Source organism: Rhodnius prolixus, unplaced genomic scaffold (genome assembly GCF_049639745.1).
Source record: "Rhodnius prolixus isolate KJV_2025 unplaced genomic scaffold, Rpr scaffold_5, whole genome shotgun sequence".
Classification (NCBI taxonomy): domain Eukaryota; kingdom Metazoa; phylum Arthropoda; class Insecta; order Hemiptera; family Reduviidae; genus Rhodnius; species Rhodnius prolixus.
The window spans coordinates 28,027,607-28,048,118 of NW_027411624.1; the positions used below are offsets into that span (position 1 = coordinate 28,027,607).

Below are 20,512 nucleotides of genomic sequence, written 5' to 3' on the forward strand. Positions count from 1 at the left end.
TATCTATTTCAATTATTGAACACAAGCCGAAAATTAGTAAATTCAGCATGTCATTTGTTTTATTATTTTTCAAATTGTTTGAATCTAGATGACATTATTTTAATATTCTCTTTTTTGTCTATTTTGCTGGAAGATTTCTATCCACTTGTTACTCGACAATTTGACTCTATGTAAACGTAGAATAAGTTAATTTTTTTTTTTTTTTTGGAATCGCTAAATAATTGGTACATTAATATACTACAGCTAATGGCCCATTGTTCACATTCCCCAGATCTTCTGAAGGGACCTGGGGATAAAATTTACTTAACTTTACTGCTTGGCAGTACGAGAATCGGGCCAAGTAATATAATTGCCCCAATTCAATTCACTGAGCATTGCTCTTAAAGAAGCATCTTCATGGATAGGACTAACTGCGGAAGCGCTATGTTTCGAAACTAAGTTCTAACTCTTGGATTATGCTAGCAGTTGGCTTGCAAACGATTCCTGCAACTCGAAGTCAATCTGAGGGGTTTAGTTATCTTTCGCCTCTGTCGTGTTATTTTTTTTTTTTTAATTGATATAGAGCTGATTAGAGCTATCTTACGGGATGCACAGTGGACCATCTTGTTGTCTGAGAGCACATTACATCAAAAAATCGAAACGGTCAATCTCGTATATGCGAATGTGTTTGAGGTTACTCCGAGCAGTCATTGCCTTAGATTTTTTTTTTTTTTTTATTGCAATGAAAACTCTTGTAACCTTAATATAACCTTGTCTAAATTTATTTTTAACACAATGAAGCTTTGTTAAATATTGGTTGGAGGGACATTGGGGTAGCGTGCACTTAGCAAATAATACTGCGCTCGTAATGTAGAAAATGTAACTCTATTTGACATTGCAATCGCTCTTATAAATGGCATGTCTGTTCAGTTAATTTTGGCTTTTGCAAAATTTATTATGTATTATTGAACAGAATTTATTATGTATTATTGAACAGAATTTATTATGTATTATTGAACAAAATTTATTATGTATTATTGAACAAAATTTTATTACACATTGTTTCAACGCTAAGAGTGTAGAGGAAATTCTGTGCCCTCATACTTCGTACTTAAATACCTCTAGAAATATTAATTCATATTTAAAAAATAATAATAATTCCATAATTTAATAAAATTTATAATTTTCATAAAAAATAAAAATAAAACTTCTTTAAACGATTTGATAAACTGATGCAATTGTAATTAAGAAAATTCACCTCCACTGTGACTTATGGTAAATTGCAGAGCTTTATGCTGGTGACATCTTTAGTGTTAATCATGGTGACGGATATTAATTCATTTAACTAGATAGTTGTGAGTTAGAGCGTTCTAACACGTTAGTCAACTCAAGAAATAATTTCACTGTCTGCTGCTATCTCTAATGGTTCCAAACTGGAAACAAATTAATCTTTCTGGATCTGGAGCTTGGTTACGCAGGTACAATCACGTTTTCAATTATTTGTTGTTTTTTTTTAAAGCCGTGTTAGAACCCAAAATTAGAGTGAGTACGTAGTAGAACTCCACATCCTTGCTTAAAGCTCTTGAAACTCTTCTGGTATCTGGAGTTGCAGGAGAATGAAGGTATTATGTGTGAGGGGACGCGTTGGCTAGAGAGTAGGGTTCTTCGATATCATTCTGTGGTAAGGAATCAGCGGTTGCTATCACTAAACATTTTTGCAACAAGAGTTTGAGGAATGTATGTTGTAATACGTAGTAGAAACATGAACAGAGCTTGTCTCCAGGTCTATAAGGTTAATCATGGAGATTTTTGCGATGTTTTTTTTATCTTCCTTACTCGGTTTTGGGTTTTTCTTTTTAACAGAACACCTAAATACATCCTTGACTTTTTTAAAATTCTTATCACGGACAGAGAAGCTGCATGCTTGTGGGGCCGCCAGTCCGAGGAGAGACACAGTATGTGTCACACAGATGGTTGCAAGACGGAGGAAGCTTTGGGAGCCATAGAGTATGGGGGGGAGCTAAGCCAAGTTTGTCAGATTTTCGGTTAGCCTCGGTAGTCAGGCTACAGATTTTCAGGCGGAGATTGTCGCAATATTTCCTTTGTGCTGCTAAGATCATCATAAGACGGTTTCTCTCCTTAATAAGGTGCGCTTAATGGGCACGCTTGAGTGGTAGTCAGTCATCTGCACAATACGAACAGGACAGTCAGTTCTTCTGAGTCATGATAAATGAGTTGGGGAAACGGTATACTACTATTTTAAGTCAAGGTATCCTTTGTACTAATAATAGGATCAATGTATACGTGAGAGGCACTCTTAAAAGAAGGCTTAGATATATTTGGAGCTCGGGGATATCTTACCGATATTAAAGGAAGCCGGAGGTAGATTTTACTCGGCGGGACGGGACCCATGCCCCACGGCACTGCAGCCACCAAAGAGGCTTATTGTGCCTTCCCTTAAGTCTAGTAGGTGAAACCTCCCCTTCTGAGAAGGTAGAGGACTTTCCCTACCAGTTCCTTCTGCGCTACAATCTCCTCTGGTCTCAAGGTACCAAAGATATCGTAGCGCAGTCTCTCGAGTGCAACGCAATCGAATAGCAGGTGAGAGGCCGTTTCTTCCTCTTCCTGTCACAATCTGCACATCGGTTCCGAGCTAATAAGCCCTACCTTGTGCAGGTGTTTCCTGAACCTTCCGTGCCCTGTGAATAGGCCTGTAATCAGAATGATCTGATCCCTACCCAAAACCTAGAGTCACTTTGGTTCTTTGTTTGCACAGCAAGGGCATAACCCTCTTGCTGTGTTTGACCCTAGGAAGCATCACCCAGTACTTTTCATGTTCTCTCCAGATCCAGTCTCTGAGAGCCTCACGAACTGCACCCCCTAGTGATCCCCAGGATCCGGGCCAATTAAGGGAGTACTAGCTCCTTTCCTGGCCAACCGATCTAAATCTAAGCCAGAGGTTACTTCTGAGGGTATGTCCTTAGGTTTTTAGTATTTTCGAAGGGTGTACGGAAATGGTCATGCACGATGAACAATAATATATTGACTAATTTTTAATAGTTGTAGACGTCCTTGAGCTACAAATAAAACTTAGTAATTTTAATAAAATTAATTTGAACACTTTGACGTTAGTTAACCGAATAACTTGGCGAGAACATTATTTTCTGTAGACTGATTCTGAATGATCTCTTGTATTTTCTCTTGTTGCTAGAAGTATTACATCGTGTCCAATGTTAGAAGTAAGTTTTATAAAGAAATATCCAAAAACAAAGTTTTTAGCACATATTTTCTGTTATTGGTGACAGAGAAGAAGATGATAGAATGGATAGGAAACCGAGAATGGCTCAACAAAACACAAAATAAGGAAAACCAATCGTATAAAGGACACTTACCAATTTATTAATATTAATCAAAAGATTTAAGGGAAAATTATTACTCTCAAATCGTTCTTTAAGGTTCTGGATAGGGCAATATATTTGGAATTGACTTAGACAAATGGTTTTATTATTGACTCGATTTATTTTCTGGTCTCTGTCTACCATACATCAATACATTAATAATGTGAAAATGGATTACTCCGGAGTTGTACGGGTGGGGGGCGGACTGACTAAAAAAAATAGGTGGAGAGGAGATTCCAAGAAACTAGATCGATAGGATTACCTGGGGCTTGTAGTAGCTTTTGGGCTAATAACCACCTAGTTAGTTCACTGTTATAGGCAGACTAATAGACCATCCTAAGTAAATGGTTTGTTAATGTTACTGCCTATTTGTTCTTTCTACTTTTTTGTTTGCTTTAAATTTTAAAAACTTTAGTTAATGCTTAAAAATAAAATTGTCGCAACCAATAATCAAGTTAAAAAGTATCTATTTGTTTATTAGAGGCAATTTTGAGTTATTTATATCCTTAAAAGCTGTAATAAACTCTTTTACGTTGCTTAACACTAAACCTAACCGCCATTTATGCATAACTATTCCTACCATGACCGGTCAAATGACCGCACTTTAAAATCACTTAAATTTCTTATTTTAGAATGAAGATAATAATTATTAAACCTTGAAAAAGCACAGTCTCTTTTGTTTAAAAATAAATCTCGTAGATTTTACTCTTTTTTGCATCATTTTTTATAATTATAGGCTTCTTAATTGCGAATTTCTCGCATACGTATTTTTTACAGTCTAGACAGCATTTTTTAGTCTTACTGCCTTTGCAGTATCTTATTTGGCTATTTTCCTACCATTTGTTCGTGTACTAATATTTGTCATGCTTTTGCAATGGAAATATAAAGTTTTGCCTTGAAATCTCACTTCCGGTAGTTTTTGATACAAAATCCATGCATTTTATCCCAGGGCTAAGTCTAGGATATTGAAAACTATTTGTTGAGGCAATCTCCGAGATTTTCCACGGTTGTATTTCTTCCACGAGCTAATTTCTGCTAATTTCAGAGCGACAAAACTCCCCAAGCGAAACTATAGGTTCTCTGCTTTCAAGTTTTCTCCAAAAATGGAAAGCCTTTTATTGAATTGAACGCTAGCCAAGATTTGATACCAAATTTGTCCGGTTTATTTTGGCATGTACTGAGTAAATCTGCATCTTGACTTTTGTTGGGAACAAATGTCCTTGGAAGAGATATATGCTCCTTGGTTAGAACAGTTTTGACTGTTCTCTACGAATTTGTTCCAAAATTTAGAAATCAAAGCAAATTTATCGGCTTGTAAGCGATTATTTCTTTGATCCACTCGAATAAAACTCGAAAATTTTCGTCTATACATTTCTGCTCACAGTGTTTGAGAAGAATGCTCGTCCCTATTTTTGTTCCATAGAAAAGGGAAATATCGTACATTTTTCGCCTCATATGCACCACATGCAAACAATAATATAAACGCATTATCAAATTGAGTTTTCGAGAGAATTCTGTTACACAAAAATAATAATAATAAAATAAATAAAATAAAATATTAAAATAAGTAAATAAAATGAAAATATTCAGCCGGTCAAATGACCGGTCGCGGTAGTTAAGACGGACTACAAATTTTTCTCAAAAATCAAATATTAGGAAAAGAAGTGAATATTAAAAAAACAATTGTATACACATTTTAGAAAAAGTCGTGAAGTTTAATGGCGGTATGATGACGCTGTAATTGAAAATTTAAATCAAATTTAAAAAACGGTCAATTGACCGGTCGTGGTAGGTTTAGTGTTAAGAGCAAGGCTACAGCTTTTAACGACTTAACCAATCAAAATAAATCATCGCAGATGGAGATTATTAATTTGGTTGTCACTTCTTACGAGTTTAAATCTTTTATGGCCATAAATAGAATAAAAAGATTCGAGTGAATCATTAACACTAGATTTAGGCATTTCAGGTGTACATTGCAAGGATAAGTAAGCCCATTATTTGTTTTCGAATTTAGATTTCTCTTTCGGTGCAAATCTCATTAGAGCTAAAATTTGAACATCTCATTGCAGCCTGTACGACTGACTGCCTCATCTCACAGAATTGCTTATCCTTCCTTCTTCAAATGGACTATTAAACTTTGTCCGACCTCAATTTCACATTCTATTATTATTTTCTATTACTAGGTAACCTTATATCAGATTGAAAATAATAATTAGTTCAGTGTTTATATGGTAGGGAGAGTGTTGTATCTATTCACAAACCAGGACTGGTGGTGTAACCTCAATGTCATGGCACTCCTTAAAACTATTACCTTTCTCCATGGCCATTAAAAGCCACTTACCTTATTTACTATTTATTTTTTATCCCTATTTTGTAAGAGACAATATCAACTTACTGTGGGTGTACATTGGCCTGGACAAATATTTAACATGCTGTTAAAGTTAGAAGCACACTTATTCTGAGCAATAAAATATATTAGTGATGATACAAATACTCGAAAGATTCCACCTTAATTAGAGAAAAGACCCAAATATAATTACCACATGAATGGGGAAGAAGCAGCAAATTGCCATTCGGCCAGGTGATTGTTACCTACCACAACCATAACCATATCGTCCGTATCATATTAGCCAAAATTGTAAATTGTTAAATGAGCAACTTCGTTGAAGCAGTATGCTTACCTCCTCGTTCATTACAAGCGACTGCATTGGCCGTAATCAAGCAATATTTGGCGAATGGCGTTAGGTTTGACCAGGAATCGGATTTGACGCTCGATGTCACCAATTTAATGGGATTTCCAGCACCCAGTCACTAATTCCTGTTTCTTATTTACTTAAAACATTCATTATGTACTATTGTGTCCCAGTAAATTCAAAATGTAGTGAAACATCTCTCTTTTCCCATCCAATTGTATTCAAAAATCTCACAGGAAAAGGGCTTCTCTCTCCATTCGGCAATGCAGGATGCACGGATAAAATCAGCGTTACAATGAGCTGTTAAAATCATTTTTTAGATTCTTTTTTTTTTACAGTTTTCAATAACTTTTTCTTCGCCAAATTTACGGAGCACTTGGTAAATATAACAGAGGGCGATCGCATGATGTTAGCTAAGGATGAACTTCTCTTGGAGTACCATTACCGCGCAGTTACATACAATTGATGAGGCCCCCAATAAGTACGCACTATTTATAAAACGAATATTGGCTAAACTAAGTGTTGTTGGGCAACGACCTTTATAATTGTGGTAGGGCTTTTTTACTTAGGTCCAGTTTTACTTATTATTTATACCTGGCCCCGTTCTCTACACATTATACACATCAGACATACCTGTACAACCCTCTACACTACTCTGTACATATGCAGACGACACAGCCATATTAGCCACAAGTACACATCCTTCATTAGCTTCATACAAGTTACAGACACACTTACATAAAATAGAATCCTGGGCCAAGAAGTGGCGGATTAAAATGAACTCACAGAAATGCCACGTTTACTCTCCGGCGGGGCTCCTGTCCACCTGTCCTCTTCAACAGCAGTCCTCTTCCTTGTACAGATCTGGTGCTCTACCTTGGGCTCTACGTCTAGAAACGACTGACGTGGTACCACACACTAGACTTAAAAGACAAGCAATGACAAAACGTGCGAAACTGCTTTTTCAGACTTCTTGGACGACGCTCTAAATTACCCATTGAACTCAAACGCTTAATATACAGCACTATTCTCAAACCTGTGTGGACTTACAGGACTAGAGCTGTGGGGTTCAGTCAATACTCCTCCGACAGATAGCTGACGCTCCTTTCTACGTGACTAACCTCACCCTTCACAACGACCTCAACATTCCCTTCATAGACCAACTCGTCAAGACTAAATATCAAAAATTCCTCTCTAATCCTCTTGTACTGTCTCTCGCTTCCGCTGACATCCCTGATACTCCTCGCCGACTGAATCGCCAGTGGCCCCGCGACTTCCTCGTAGTCTGAAGGCCTAAACGCCATTATTCTCCTCTCTCCTCCTCATGATCTCCTCTTCACATTCTCCTCTCTCCTATAGAGAGTGCTACCGCTGGGTAGTTTCTCTCCTCCTGCTCTCCTCCCGCACCAGTTCATCATGCTCTTCTCATTTACTGATTTTATACAGTGTATACAGATTGTAAATTACAAATAAATTAAAAAAAAAAAAACTTATTATTTATTGATTGTAACCGATATTCGACTAGATAGACTAGTAGCCTTTGGTATCCATATTTCACCATACGAAATTAAGTTTATAGTATGAAATCTACTTGACTGACCGGAGATCTGGGATACAATCATTCTTGGCCAGCTTTCTGTTCTAATAATTAAGAACCTATTTTATTTGAAGTTTCTTAATAATGAATCTTGTTTTTAAGCAACCTTTAGTTTAAAGAATTAAAACATTCCATCATTTTATTTGTACTGTTCCTACCTTGTTGCTTATATTATCTCCTAGTTCTCTCTGAAGAAAGGAGGTCAATTCACCTACTTTTAAACTTAGATTAAAAACTTTCAAGGTCGACCAGATGAGATTGTTTATAGATACTTTTTAATTTATACTACGCATACAGACGCAGTCTCTTATCCCACCTCTGTCTGTCTTTCATTCTCTCTGGCATTTTGATATTCTATTTTTACTTCCAGAATAATGTATGCTCTTTCTTTTCTTAGCTATCGATAGAATGTTGGACTAAATTTGAATTAGATATGTATAAGTAGCACATAGGCGCTCTGTATTTAGCGGTTTAGGGCTGAAACTCTAATATCAATACTCGTATGCTATAAAACATATAATTTATACTATTTACATTGTGTGGGAACTTCTTGCTCTAAAACTAAATAAATGGTCTATAATACTTTTACATCTTTATTGAAATATGAACCTGTATCTGTCTGCATCTTAAACATAATTCTCTGATCTAAAAATTGGACTAACTTTGATCAGACCTTGGCACCCTCTGGGTGGAGCATCGATTGAAAGTCTTTCATTAGACTTCAAGCTTGAGGGCTGGAATTATTCGTCTGATAAGTGCCGAACTCTCTGTCATATCGCCCTTTATTATTTCACATTAATTGGGAAATACTTATTTAATCTATCCAAACTATGCAGGCGCAATACAATGCATATGTTCACTCAGTCTGCAGTCAGCAATGACTTTAGTTCATTCAGCCATGGATTAATGCAGCAATAATAAACTTAACGCTAGTGTCTAATCGTGAACTTTCCACCTACAAACGTTGCTGTACCTTTCACCCGCCATTTCTATGAAGTAGTTGTGCGTCCACCACCCTTATTTTCTTGCACTTCTTTTATTTTATTATGTAATAAATGTCTCGAGATCTTTTCGGTATACCACGGGAGGGTTCCTGAATTGTCCAGATTTTCCTGAATCTCTAGATACTCGGTAATGTGCATTCATTAGAAATGTCCATCTAGATAATCTCACACTTCTTTGCATTAACTTCTTATAACTTGATATCCAGCAGATGTCTGAGGAAATTACGATTCTGGTTTTGATTATCTTTCTCTGATAATATTAACATCACAAGTTACTTTCAACTAGCTCTTTCTGAAATACTGTGGCCATTTGTTCGATATTTCACAGAGTGATCAGTTTAAAGTATTTATCTAATAATAATTGTTGATTTCATAACTTAAAAACGACCATATTGCCTAAATTGTTTTGTGAACATAATCTCAAAAATTACCTTCATTGATAATTATTCTGTAATTGAAGGGTCAGTTTAGAAATAAAAAAAAGTAATGCATTTATTTCTCAAACGATTCTCGTTTCCATGGAGACTTATTCTCACCTTGAAGTATATTTGTATTTCCTATTCTTATTTTGTCCATTCTTATAGTAATAATAGTTATTTATTTATTTAACAAGTGTGGAAAGTAGTACTTTTCCTCACGCGAGGCAGGGTTTGCACGCACGAGCGAGCGAAGCGAGGCGAGTTGCAAGTGCAAATTGCCGAGTGTGAGGAAAATACTTTACACTCGAGTTAAATATTATATTTTTTCTGCAACCATTTATTAACTAAAAAAATTAAAAATTTCATTTTTACAATCTACAAAAAGTAATTTATTTATTATAAACATTTATTGTTATATTACAATTATTTACATTACTTACGTATTTACATTACTTATTACATTTTCTGCTGTTTCTTTTATTGATGGAGGAGTGTTTTCTAAACAGGAATCACAGAAATCCATTTTAAATTTCTATAAGGTAACACTATAACCTTTTTAACTGTTATAATTAAAAATATCTAATTATTTATTAAAGTATTATTTTTATTTCTATATTCCTTTCAATTTTTATTTTATTTTTTAATATTCGTTTTTTAATTATTTAGATAAAATAAATTTAAATAAGCTTATTAGAGTTTTACAAAAAATATTTATGTTAATAACAAAACTTCTTATATCAAGGAAGCACAATAAAGTTTTTCCACACACTAGTGCGGAAAGTGACACTAATGGGAATTTTTCCCCACTAGTGTGGGAAGTTGGGCATTACACAGCTGATTTTAATTGAGTAATGAGAACTTCCCGACATGGTTGCAGAAAAAAACTTTTTTAATAGTTTCAGTTTTTATTTTGCGATAAAGGATGATACGGGAACCATGTATGACCAGAATTTCGTAATTCGTAAAAATATATTGGACTAAAGATGAAAAATTCGGCCTTCTTTTTAATATTTATTGAATAATGAGTAAATACTCCTACCAGAAGTAGAAGTTCCTGATCTATGTGCGAATAGATAATGAGTTAAACTTCTCTTTAAACAAAACATGGATGCAATAAAAAGTAGTGTTATTGTAATAAGGGAGATATTACGACAATTTTATTATACATAGACCTAAGAACTATGATTACTAGCATACTAGCCTTCCTCACAAGATACTGAGTAAGTATCTACTTTACTTTCGAGTATAAATTATCATACTTTTATCTGACAGTTAATACATAACTGTAATATTACCTACAAAATAATATAAGGCATTAACCTATTTTTGTTTAATCTATACAGAAAACTATATAGCTACAAACACACACATTATATATGCAATACACATGTATACATTTTCCCCTATTATCAAAATACTCTATATTAAAAAGTTGCGAGACTTCATAGGAATTGGAACAAAGTACGGCGACAGTAACAGAAAGCTGGCCAAGAATGATTGTATCCCAGATCTCGGGTCAGTCAAGTAGATATCTTACTATTTTAATAATTTCTTGGCCTTGCCATTCTATTACAAACATATTGTCCGTTCTATTCCATCATTCCCATTCTGTCATTTTTCCTCCTAAGTATAATTTGTAGCGTTCCAATTAATATTAAGACGAATTTGTAACTTTACCATACATTTGTGGATCTTCTATTTGTTGTGGTTTCTTCTCTTTAAGTTCTTTTTTGTCAAACAATAAGTGCTTAGAATCATTTACACTATCCTACAGTCATTTCGATCTGGTACCATTTGTCTGGAATACCATCAAAAGTGATTGCGCTCTGGAAGTACAGTAGACAATTTAGAGAGAGTTCGTTCACCTTTACTGCAACTAAGTCTCTGCGGAGAGTACGCTGCAGATCAATAAGTAACTTACTGTTTTTAATACTTGTAGGCCTACTGCCAAATAAAGCTTTAAAATCTATCTCACTAATGTAGTGCAGTTTATCTTATTCATTCTAAAACTTACTGTACTCATTTTTGTGATTTAATTATAACTTGTATGTTTTCATTTGTTTACTGTGTCAAATGAATCAAATAAAGTTGATCATATGGGGTAGGTTTATTGGATCTCCTCAATGGAAACTGAAAATAAATCCAAGTACAATGCGTCAAAAGTATTTCAACGCTCCCACTTCAGTACTCATTACATTAAAACATTATTAGTAACAATATTAATTATACAATAAATTAATCACTAAGCAGTAATTGAACATCAGTTAATTTTGATCAATAAAAACAGTTCCAATTTCTAAATATTCAATATTTTACTGATTACATCACTATTTATTGTTTTAATTTATTAATGAAAAGTTAGCAATGGCAAGAAGATAGAGCCAAATAAACTATTTTAAAAAAGAACTTCTAATAAGGTTACCAACGGCATGATCTATGTGCAGATCTAATTTTACTTCTATGAGTAAGATCCTGTTTAGCAGATAAACTTTGATTGCAAGTACACCAGGACCAGTGGCACACTGTGCCTGAAGAGACAATCGACGCCGTGTTTCCAAATCTGGCCCACAATTCAAAACCGGTTTGTTTAATATTAAGGAGAATGTCTCACTATGGCGGTTGGGGCCATATTAAACGCAAGCCACAGAGATCTTCTACTGACCAGCGTACTTATCAGTTATCCTCTCTACTAACCTGTTTCATTTCAACTAATTTCTGCTTTCTAACCTAAAAGCAACTTTTTAGGTTGTTTAAAATTGTATCTACAGTTATTCCTTTACATTGATTAAACTCTGAGCAGACCCAGAGTTTGATACCTTCTTGTGTGAGGGAGCCATCCCAACATTAAGTCTTTAGTCAATGGAATTAGACATTTTACTTTGCAATTCAGTCGAAATCGCATTGCCTCCAAATAGTGTGCCTGCAAGCCTTGTCCATGACAAGTGTGAATTACTGAAGCTAGTAAACAGACCCGGATCGAGGATAAGGCGAGCCAGGCACTTGTCTTAGGTTATGATCAGTATACGGGGAGTCTAATTCATGAAAAATAACAATTAATAAGGATAAGAAAAAGCAACCTCAACCATTATTAACGTAATTTCTGAATTTTTATTAAAAATTGTGTTTGATCTTAAAATAACATCAAAATTAAAAATAACAAATGTCTAACTGGAATTCAGCTTGCTTAAAAAATTAATAATAAATCTATAAGCTCTAAAGCTATTAACTAGAAACGTGCATAATATTATGATTCATAAATTGTTAAATTGTCTTATGCGTTTATAAAAGTAATTCTAAAATTATAAATTTGCAATATTCTTTAACTTCTTATGGTTTTTTTTGCAATTATTCGAGGTGTGGCTATTAAATAACGAGACTATTGCTATAAAACATTTTATTTCAAGCAAGCTTGAATGTCGGCGAATAAGGCGGATGAGGCCTAAAACTGGGATGTTGTACTTGGGTAGAAACGTCTTGACAGACAATGCAGTGTGAGCCGGCGCGTTGTCTTGATGGTAACTCATGACTTGTTCTTCCACAAATCGGGTCGTTTTTTTCCTTACTCTTTCACGGAGTTGAGCAAGCACCTCATGGTAGTAATGTTGATTAATTATAATCGATATTTTCATCCGTTTTGGACGTGGAAGGGTGACCCGGGTGGTCATCATCTTCGACGTCTTCTCGGCCATCTTGGAAACACCCAAAAACTCGCACAAGTGATTAACATTCATCGCCATAAACTTAATAAAAGATAAGTTTCTGTAGCGGTTCTACCAAGTATCATGTGAAATTTCAGAACAATTCGTTGCTCTACTACACCTCTTACAACACAAACGACGGTTCCGGTCAGACAGATTTCTCTAGAAAGCACGTGAGACGCTGCAATCGAAAGAGAAGGCTTTACGCTGCACAGCTGTCGGTCGTTAGGATTTGGCGCATGCATAGTTCTTCTGTAGCAACATCAGTCTCGTTATTACCACGTAGTTCTTATTTTCGCAAGTAAGAACCCCCCTCGTAAGTTATTTTAGAGGTACTAATCCATCCTTATAAGTCTGGTGATTTTGGGTCTAGATCCGGCTCTGCAAGAGAACTAAGTAATGGCAACTTGATATTCTTTATTTATGTTGTGAATCGTTTAAATTATTAATGTCCAGTTCGGTTTTGAAGTCATTTTAGTCTGATTTCCCCAAAGGTATCCCAATATTAATTTCTTTAATTGTAGTTTGATATTTATACAGAATCATCCATTTTTCTCTTCTGTAAGTAATCGTTAATATATTCTCCCCCACTCAAAGAATTCTAGTAATAGTGTTTGCAAGTCCTTGGTCTATTTAATAGGGCACTTAAGTGCCCTATTTCAATTGGACCTAATATTTTATTCATACATCTATTCGTGACATATATCTCATGTAACTATTCTAATAATTTTAAAAAGCTGTAAAATACTTGAATTAATATCCACTATATCTATTTTCTCAGTACATCTTCCTAGCTAAAACGTGTCTCTTTATTTTTATGAAATAACAAATTTTAACTTTGTAGGTCGATCCATTCATAATGCAGAACGACCTGCCCTTGCCCTACTGATACACATTTTCCATTTCATCATAAAATTGCAAACCAAGGTCATTTTGTTTATCTGCTAATTTTTCTTCTTTCTCTTCTAGAAATAGTTTCATGTATACATAAAGAGAAAATAATTGTAATAACAACTTTAAAACCATTGTCAATACATGGAGTTGCAAAAATTTTACTTACTTATAAAGATTTAACTTATATATCCAGCCTAAGGTATTCTAGTCGATAAAAGAATTAATTTATATCAGATATTTTATTGTCAAATGTAATCATTTTTGTTCATCGAGGATGTTCCCTCCATGAACTTTGTGAATTACTAAAAGTTGGACATTTAAATTTTTTGGGAGTGCGTCCACTTACTAGACATGAATCAAAGCATGTGGAAAAATTATGCATGTTCTGTGGAAATCTGTGGCTATATATAATGTTCACTGATTTCTAGGAGTTGCTATTAAAAGGTATTTTCATTCACTTTTGGTGGCAATGATGAAGTAGTATTCAGTCGCTATAGCGATAACATTTTTATTGCTGAAGTGGCACTTTACTTTCTTTAGGGGCAACTAAATAGTAGAAAATATAAGTAGTAATTTGAAAATAACAGATTTATTTTCTATTAATCTATATCTATTATTATTATTACGTGAGATCTACAAGATATTGAACCTTCAGAATGGTTGAATCACTTTGGTTTAATGAACCAAATCTCCTTCACCCTAAAATTTCAAGCACTAATTCTTCATCAACCCTTACCTACTTAATTTAACATAATTTATAGTACAAGGCTTATTTTGGATAAAATTGGAAAAAATTCTTGCAATTGTTGCATCCCAGATTAAATGCGTTTTCCACTCCTCACGGCACAAAGTAGAAGAAGAAGAAAAAGATTAGATGCGATATTGACGCCATTTAGAAGGTAAAAGGCCAAAAGCAGTAATACTTTTATCTGACGCAAAATACAAATAGATTTATAGAAATTTCGATAATGAAGATAAAGTTCTGCACTTGTGGTGTAAATATATCTCGTAACTTTCTTTGCAGAAACTAGTGTCTTGATTGAGATAATTAGTAAATGGTTTATTGAAAGTTTTCCTTCCTTCTCTTTTTATAGATTAATTACTTTCAATTCTTCTAATTAATTATTCCAATAGATTGTAGATTGCACTACTGTGCAGTGTACAAGATATATTCTTATTTTATATAATATCTATAAAATAATAAATACCATTATGGAGGACGTCTTTTCTAGTGTAAATAATGTAACTATAAATTCAAATCCATCCATTTTACTCATCACTAGGTAAAAATTAGTGGCTATGTCCTCAAAACATTTATTACTTTTATTAATTAACATAATTTTGAAGACATACTAATTTATATGCATTGTTTTTTTTACTCCTAATTAAAAATATTAAAAAGTACATTTTGCTGTAAATGATCGTTTAATTGCTCCAAGGAATTGCATCTATTTCCATTTTTTTTTTTTTTTAATCGTTCTACTTTCTAAGTAATTTTATGAAAGGGATTCAAAGAGTGTGCCATTTTCATATTTCGGGGTAGGCTCATGTTATTTACTAAAGTGATGTGCTTCGAAACCAAGTCATGGGAAAAGATCGATTTAACATACAAGTTAAAGCTACATTAAGTGCTCGCTATAGAGCCCAGAAATAATTATTATTAGGATTTTTAATGAATGGTGGTTGTTTTAAGTTAATTATTTTATTCATAATTTTGATTTATCTTCAGCTTTCTTATCTTTATTTTGTATTTTTTTTTTTGCTTTGAAAAACTGCTTTATTGCTTGTTTTCTTAAACACGCTCAGTAATATCATTTCTTAAACTTTGTTTGGCCATTTTTCATTATTATATTCATTTCATTAATACAAATGACATTTTTCATCTGCATATTATCTTCCCCTTACTTTGTAAATACAATTTTTTAATTCATGGCAAAGCTAAAGAAAAGAAAAAAAATTCCTACTTTATTCTTACATTTGTAATTAATTTTTTAGTTAATTAATTAATTCATTTTTTGTTACAGTTCGTCAGGAGCGAGTGCTGTTGCTATTGATAACAAGATTGAACAAGCAATGGTGAGGATATTTTTGTATCAAATTTAGAGAAAATGCTTCTCACTGTAATTATAGTTTAACTAAATGGTATACAAATTTTTGGAGAGAAAAATTGAATTTTACTTATTTAAGGTAAAATTATATAGTACTATGGTTGACCACTTTGTCAGGAATTCATTCTGATCCTTGCGAGTATCTCGTTTGAACAACACGACAATAATCGACGTTCTCAACACTCGTTCAAAATATGCAGAACTTGTAGGGTTAGTTGATGTGCACATAACAGAAGACTACATTTTAGGAGAAAGCACATAGATAAAGGAATCAAGTGAATCCCAATAGATTTCTAGAAAGAATTAGATTTGGTATGATAGCCAAGTTAAGGGGCGTAACCACCATGAATGCAAAGCATGCACTCATTAGTTCTATTAGATCTCAAGTTTATAAAAATAAAAAAAAGACAATCAGCGCTACTTTATGCACAAAAGATTTTTGACATCAACTGGTAAAGCTTCTCAAACGAATAAAATCTTTACTGCCCGAAGAAATAATGGCTCAGTACTGGCAGCTGATAAAACTGCATACTGTTTAATGTTTCTATGTATATTTTAACAACCGGTAACAACACGATCCTGGCGGCTTCTTGTGACATCTCTTAACTTTCTTGCAAACCAAACAATTTAAGGGTTAGGTAGACTTTCAGTTCGTTGCAAACAGTTTTTCGTTCACGTTTTCTCTTTGAATTAATTGGGGCTTCGTATAAAGTGATATGTTGCTTTCTAATCCAAATTTTATAATCTATTGCAAATTATGCAAAAATCACAATTGAACTATTATTTGAGAAAACATCAGTGGTATAAATTTTGAGCAATTTTGAGATTTTTTAAAAAAAATTTAGTTGTGTTCATGCCTGTGAATTCAGGTTACACCACTGTCCAAGTTCTCTAAACATCCTGAGTTGTTTGTAATTCAATAACATCGAAGTGTTGAGAAATATTTTTCTAAATCATTTATTGTTAATTTTTCTTACCACAACGTTTTCCTTCTTAAAATTGTTTATCTACCTTCTTCTTCATGTAGTCCTATGGGCTATGGTTCTGTTTTTCTTAGATAGGAAATTCTGATTTGTAAAATTACAATGTTTGTTGTCATTCTAAGTTCTCCTTTTTTTGTCTTGTTCATAGCTTTTAGAGTTTACTTTATTTTATTAATTTTTTCCCATATTCTTCAGGATGTTTCTAACTGGTTGGAAATTGAACTTAATTCATAATACAATATAATTTCTTTAGCATTGCACTTTTTTTATTTTTCTGATCTACAATCATTTGTTTCAGCACCATTGCCTGTAGATTTTTTTCCACTTCACCTTTTTCAGTTTAATCTGTTTACACACCTATTCCGATTTCATTGTCTTGATTTTTACTGAGGACAGCTTCTAAGTCCGATGTTGCAGTTTCATTTAAAAAAAAAAAATATCTATTTTTTCTTTTTAAAAAAATATATTAATGACCAGAATTTGATTGAGTGGTACTGTAGTTAAATAAATGGTAGTAAGGCTATCTTGTTGTTTGCGAAAATCCCACAACCTAGCCAACATATGTTGCAAATTTGCTTAATTTCACTTATCTTCTGTTTTTTATTGTTAGGGGACCGATCCACTTAATGGGTTCTCGCTCAGACCAAAGCCGTGTACTTACTTAGGTTTCATTTCGATCCCTAGTTTGAAGTTAGTTTCTGGTTTCAAAAGCCGTCCGTGAGAGCATTACAAAAACTCGCTAAGAACAAGAATCTCTTTACCACACTTACCCTCTATGTAAGGAGGAAGTGGCCTTTGTCCTAAGTAGTAATCCTCCTTAGATCAGTTTCCTTATATTTAGATTACTTAGAAAAAAACAAAGTTTTAGATCATGGATGTAGATATGAGGAAAGGTGCACTTATGTATATGTTGTTTTTTTGTTGGCAGATACATCAAAAACTAGAAGTTGCAGAAAGCTCAACCTTGATATTCGTTTTGGTATCGCTATCGCTATTTGGTTATTGTGGTTTTCGATGAAATCAGATATTTGGAAAGGCAATTTCTTAAATCAGTGTCATGTTTCAGACATGTAGGTGACAACAAAAATGTGAACTACTAACTTATAAAAAATTACAGTACCCCTTCAGGCCCGATGGCCTGTTATCGGACGATGATTGGGCAAGATTTACTGCAGAAACATTTCCATTGTTGCTGAAAGCTCGATTGACTTCTTTATAATTGATGAAACGGTCGGTGAGCCCCTTGCCTCATTGCTTCAACTTTAATGAGATGATACATTTTTTAAACATAACTCTTTTCAAATACACCTGATCTTTATTGGGCTGCAAGAAAAAGAATAGTCATTGGTCAGGTTATCAAAATTGTCTTATGTACCTCGGCTTTCTTTATTAGCGTTATTGCGATGTTAGTGGCTTAAATTGATTAGTTTAAAGGTTTAGAATGTTCAATATTAATTTTAATTATATTTTTTGAGGACCCATAATTCAAAAAGGAAGACTTACTTTATGAGTTAGATTGTAGATTTGTTAGGAGAATGGTTATAAAACCAAATCCACCGTGATCTAAAAGCTTCTCTCTTAAGTGGCAGGGTTGGTTTTCATTATAATGTATCTTTGCGTAGATATTATTGGGCGTTTGAGTGGGGCTACTGTTCTAGTTATGCCTTGATTTCTATTTGTCTTAGTGCGCATTTTTTTCTTATGGTTTGTAATTTGCATTCCTCATGTTAACAGAGGAGGTTTTCCACAATAGGTGATCTGAAGTGTGGTGGCAACAAAAGCATTTTAAAAGCAAACCGAAATCTCTACACAATCCTAAATCAACCTCTGATGATAGATTTAAATCAAAACCAGAAATAAGAAAAATATGGAAGCTATTGTTTTTAAAATATACTATTTGCTTTACTTTCTCTAAACTCGCATTTAATTTAACTTGCTGCAACCTGACTTAATTTTGTAGTGGTATTTAATTATATATAAATGCATTGTTTCGTTTCAAAGTAAAATATTGAACAAGATAGATATAATTCTGAACTTGCACCAACTGTTTACTAACTAGTGAGTTTTTTCTGTGTGTGTTAAGTCATTCTTTAATCTTTTGACCACAGATTACCGAAGATTTGAAAATAGATTCCAATAGTTTTGGGATTCTCGATCCCATTTTTCTTTGTTCTTGCATTCTAGTAATTACGATTCGTTTAAATTTGCAACCCATATATGTAGTTCCCAGTGCTGCCAGACCCCCTCATTTACCCACACTTTGGACTTTTAAGAAAAACAAAAATGGCATCTATTACAAGGCAATTTCTGCTGCATACAGGAATTTATGTTGAGGGAATTTCAAAATTCATATGCAAATGATATTCTTGTTCGCATGTGGTGTAAAAGAAGATAACAGTATTGGCAGGTATTTTCTTTTTAACAAGATATCTTATTTACTTAAATCAGCAAAAGACATCCAAAATTTGGAGACTGATGCTAAATAGTGAATTTAAGTGGTAAATAATTTAAGGGAAAAAAGATTAAACATAACTGTCTTATGACATTCGTTCTTCAGTAAATATCATAAACTGTTCAGGGCAGGAAATTATTTGTCTTATCTATCACCTTTTTTTAACTAATCTCACCTAGAGGTAGGACCTTCTCAGACAAGAAGTCGTTCTTAGGCATTGCTTCCTTCAAATAGCAACACTCATCTTAGGATGAGTCAGGCGCGAGCAAGCACTACGACTTCCAGTGCGACCTTAAACTTCAGATAGCATTTGCTATCACTTACGCATTTCCAAAAGAGTAGAAACAGAGTTTCATCTATCAAATTACATTTACATTAAGGCACTTACCATGCTTGTTTCATCTACCTGCCTTTGGGCTCCCATATCCAGCTTAGATTTTACAATTCTATGGTTCCCAGTGATCTATCTAATTCCTTAAACTTTAATAAAACAATCTTTGATTCGGAGACAGTTTGGCTGCAAAGCTTTTTGAATGGCCTAACGCATAGACGAACCTTTAGAGAAGATGACAATTCTACTTGCTGCAATGTTTTTTCATTAAGATATTGGAGGACACAGCTTATATTGGCGAAGATGAACATTGCAGGGTCCAAAACTAAATAAATACAACTCTCCTCTCGAATTCTTGAAGGGCGTACATAAAGTCGAACCAATAAATTGTGTTAAAATGAAATTATTTAACCGCCCTCGACAACCCATTGTGGTAATATTTATTTAAACAAAATATGTTAACCAATATAAATTCAGAAGTAAAGAAATACCTAATGAAGTTGAAATAGCATTTCTTGAAAGCAATCATAGTCGCGAAACAGATAAGTTAGATCCTCAGTTAAAGTAATATAGAAGTTTAATACTTAAAATAAGCAAGCATTGTATAATTATAAATTGTGAATTAGGTACGAGGTTGGGAAGTTAGAGAAGAAATTTTATTCTTTTTATCATTTTGAAGACAGTGAATGTTACTACTAAAACATCAAAAACCAGGCCTAACAGATCTATTTTATTTGTCAGTTGATGAATTTCGTTATTTTATATTTAATTTATAGAGTGCAAGAGCATAGTTAGTAAAACATAATAGCTGACTGTGAATCTAAGATGTGGGAACTCATCAGTAGTGGTTACCTACAACAACATGATCATCTTGCGGTGTTGTGGGCTAGCAAAAGCCAAGTTGCCCACTATGTAGAAAATTAGTTCTGTTTAGTTTTTTGGAGAAGTGCTTCTTA

General features: G+C 33.7%; 1 protein-coding gene across 2 annotated transcripts in view; it reads left to right on the forward strand.

The window, feature by feature from the left end:
* Positions 1 to 20,512, forward strand: part of LOC141458644 (uncharacterized) — a 118,121-nt gene that overhangs the window by 93,651 nt on the left and 3,958 nt on the right. For both annotated transcript variants that reach the window (XM_074136910.1, XM_074136911.1), the window contains one exon: positions 15,707 to 15,758. In XM_074136910.1, the coding sequence (XP_073993011.1) occupies positions 15,707 to 15,758 (52 nt within the window). The remainder of the gene's footprint in view (positions 1 to 15,706; positions 15,759 to 20,512) is intronic.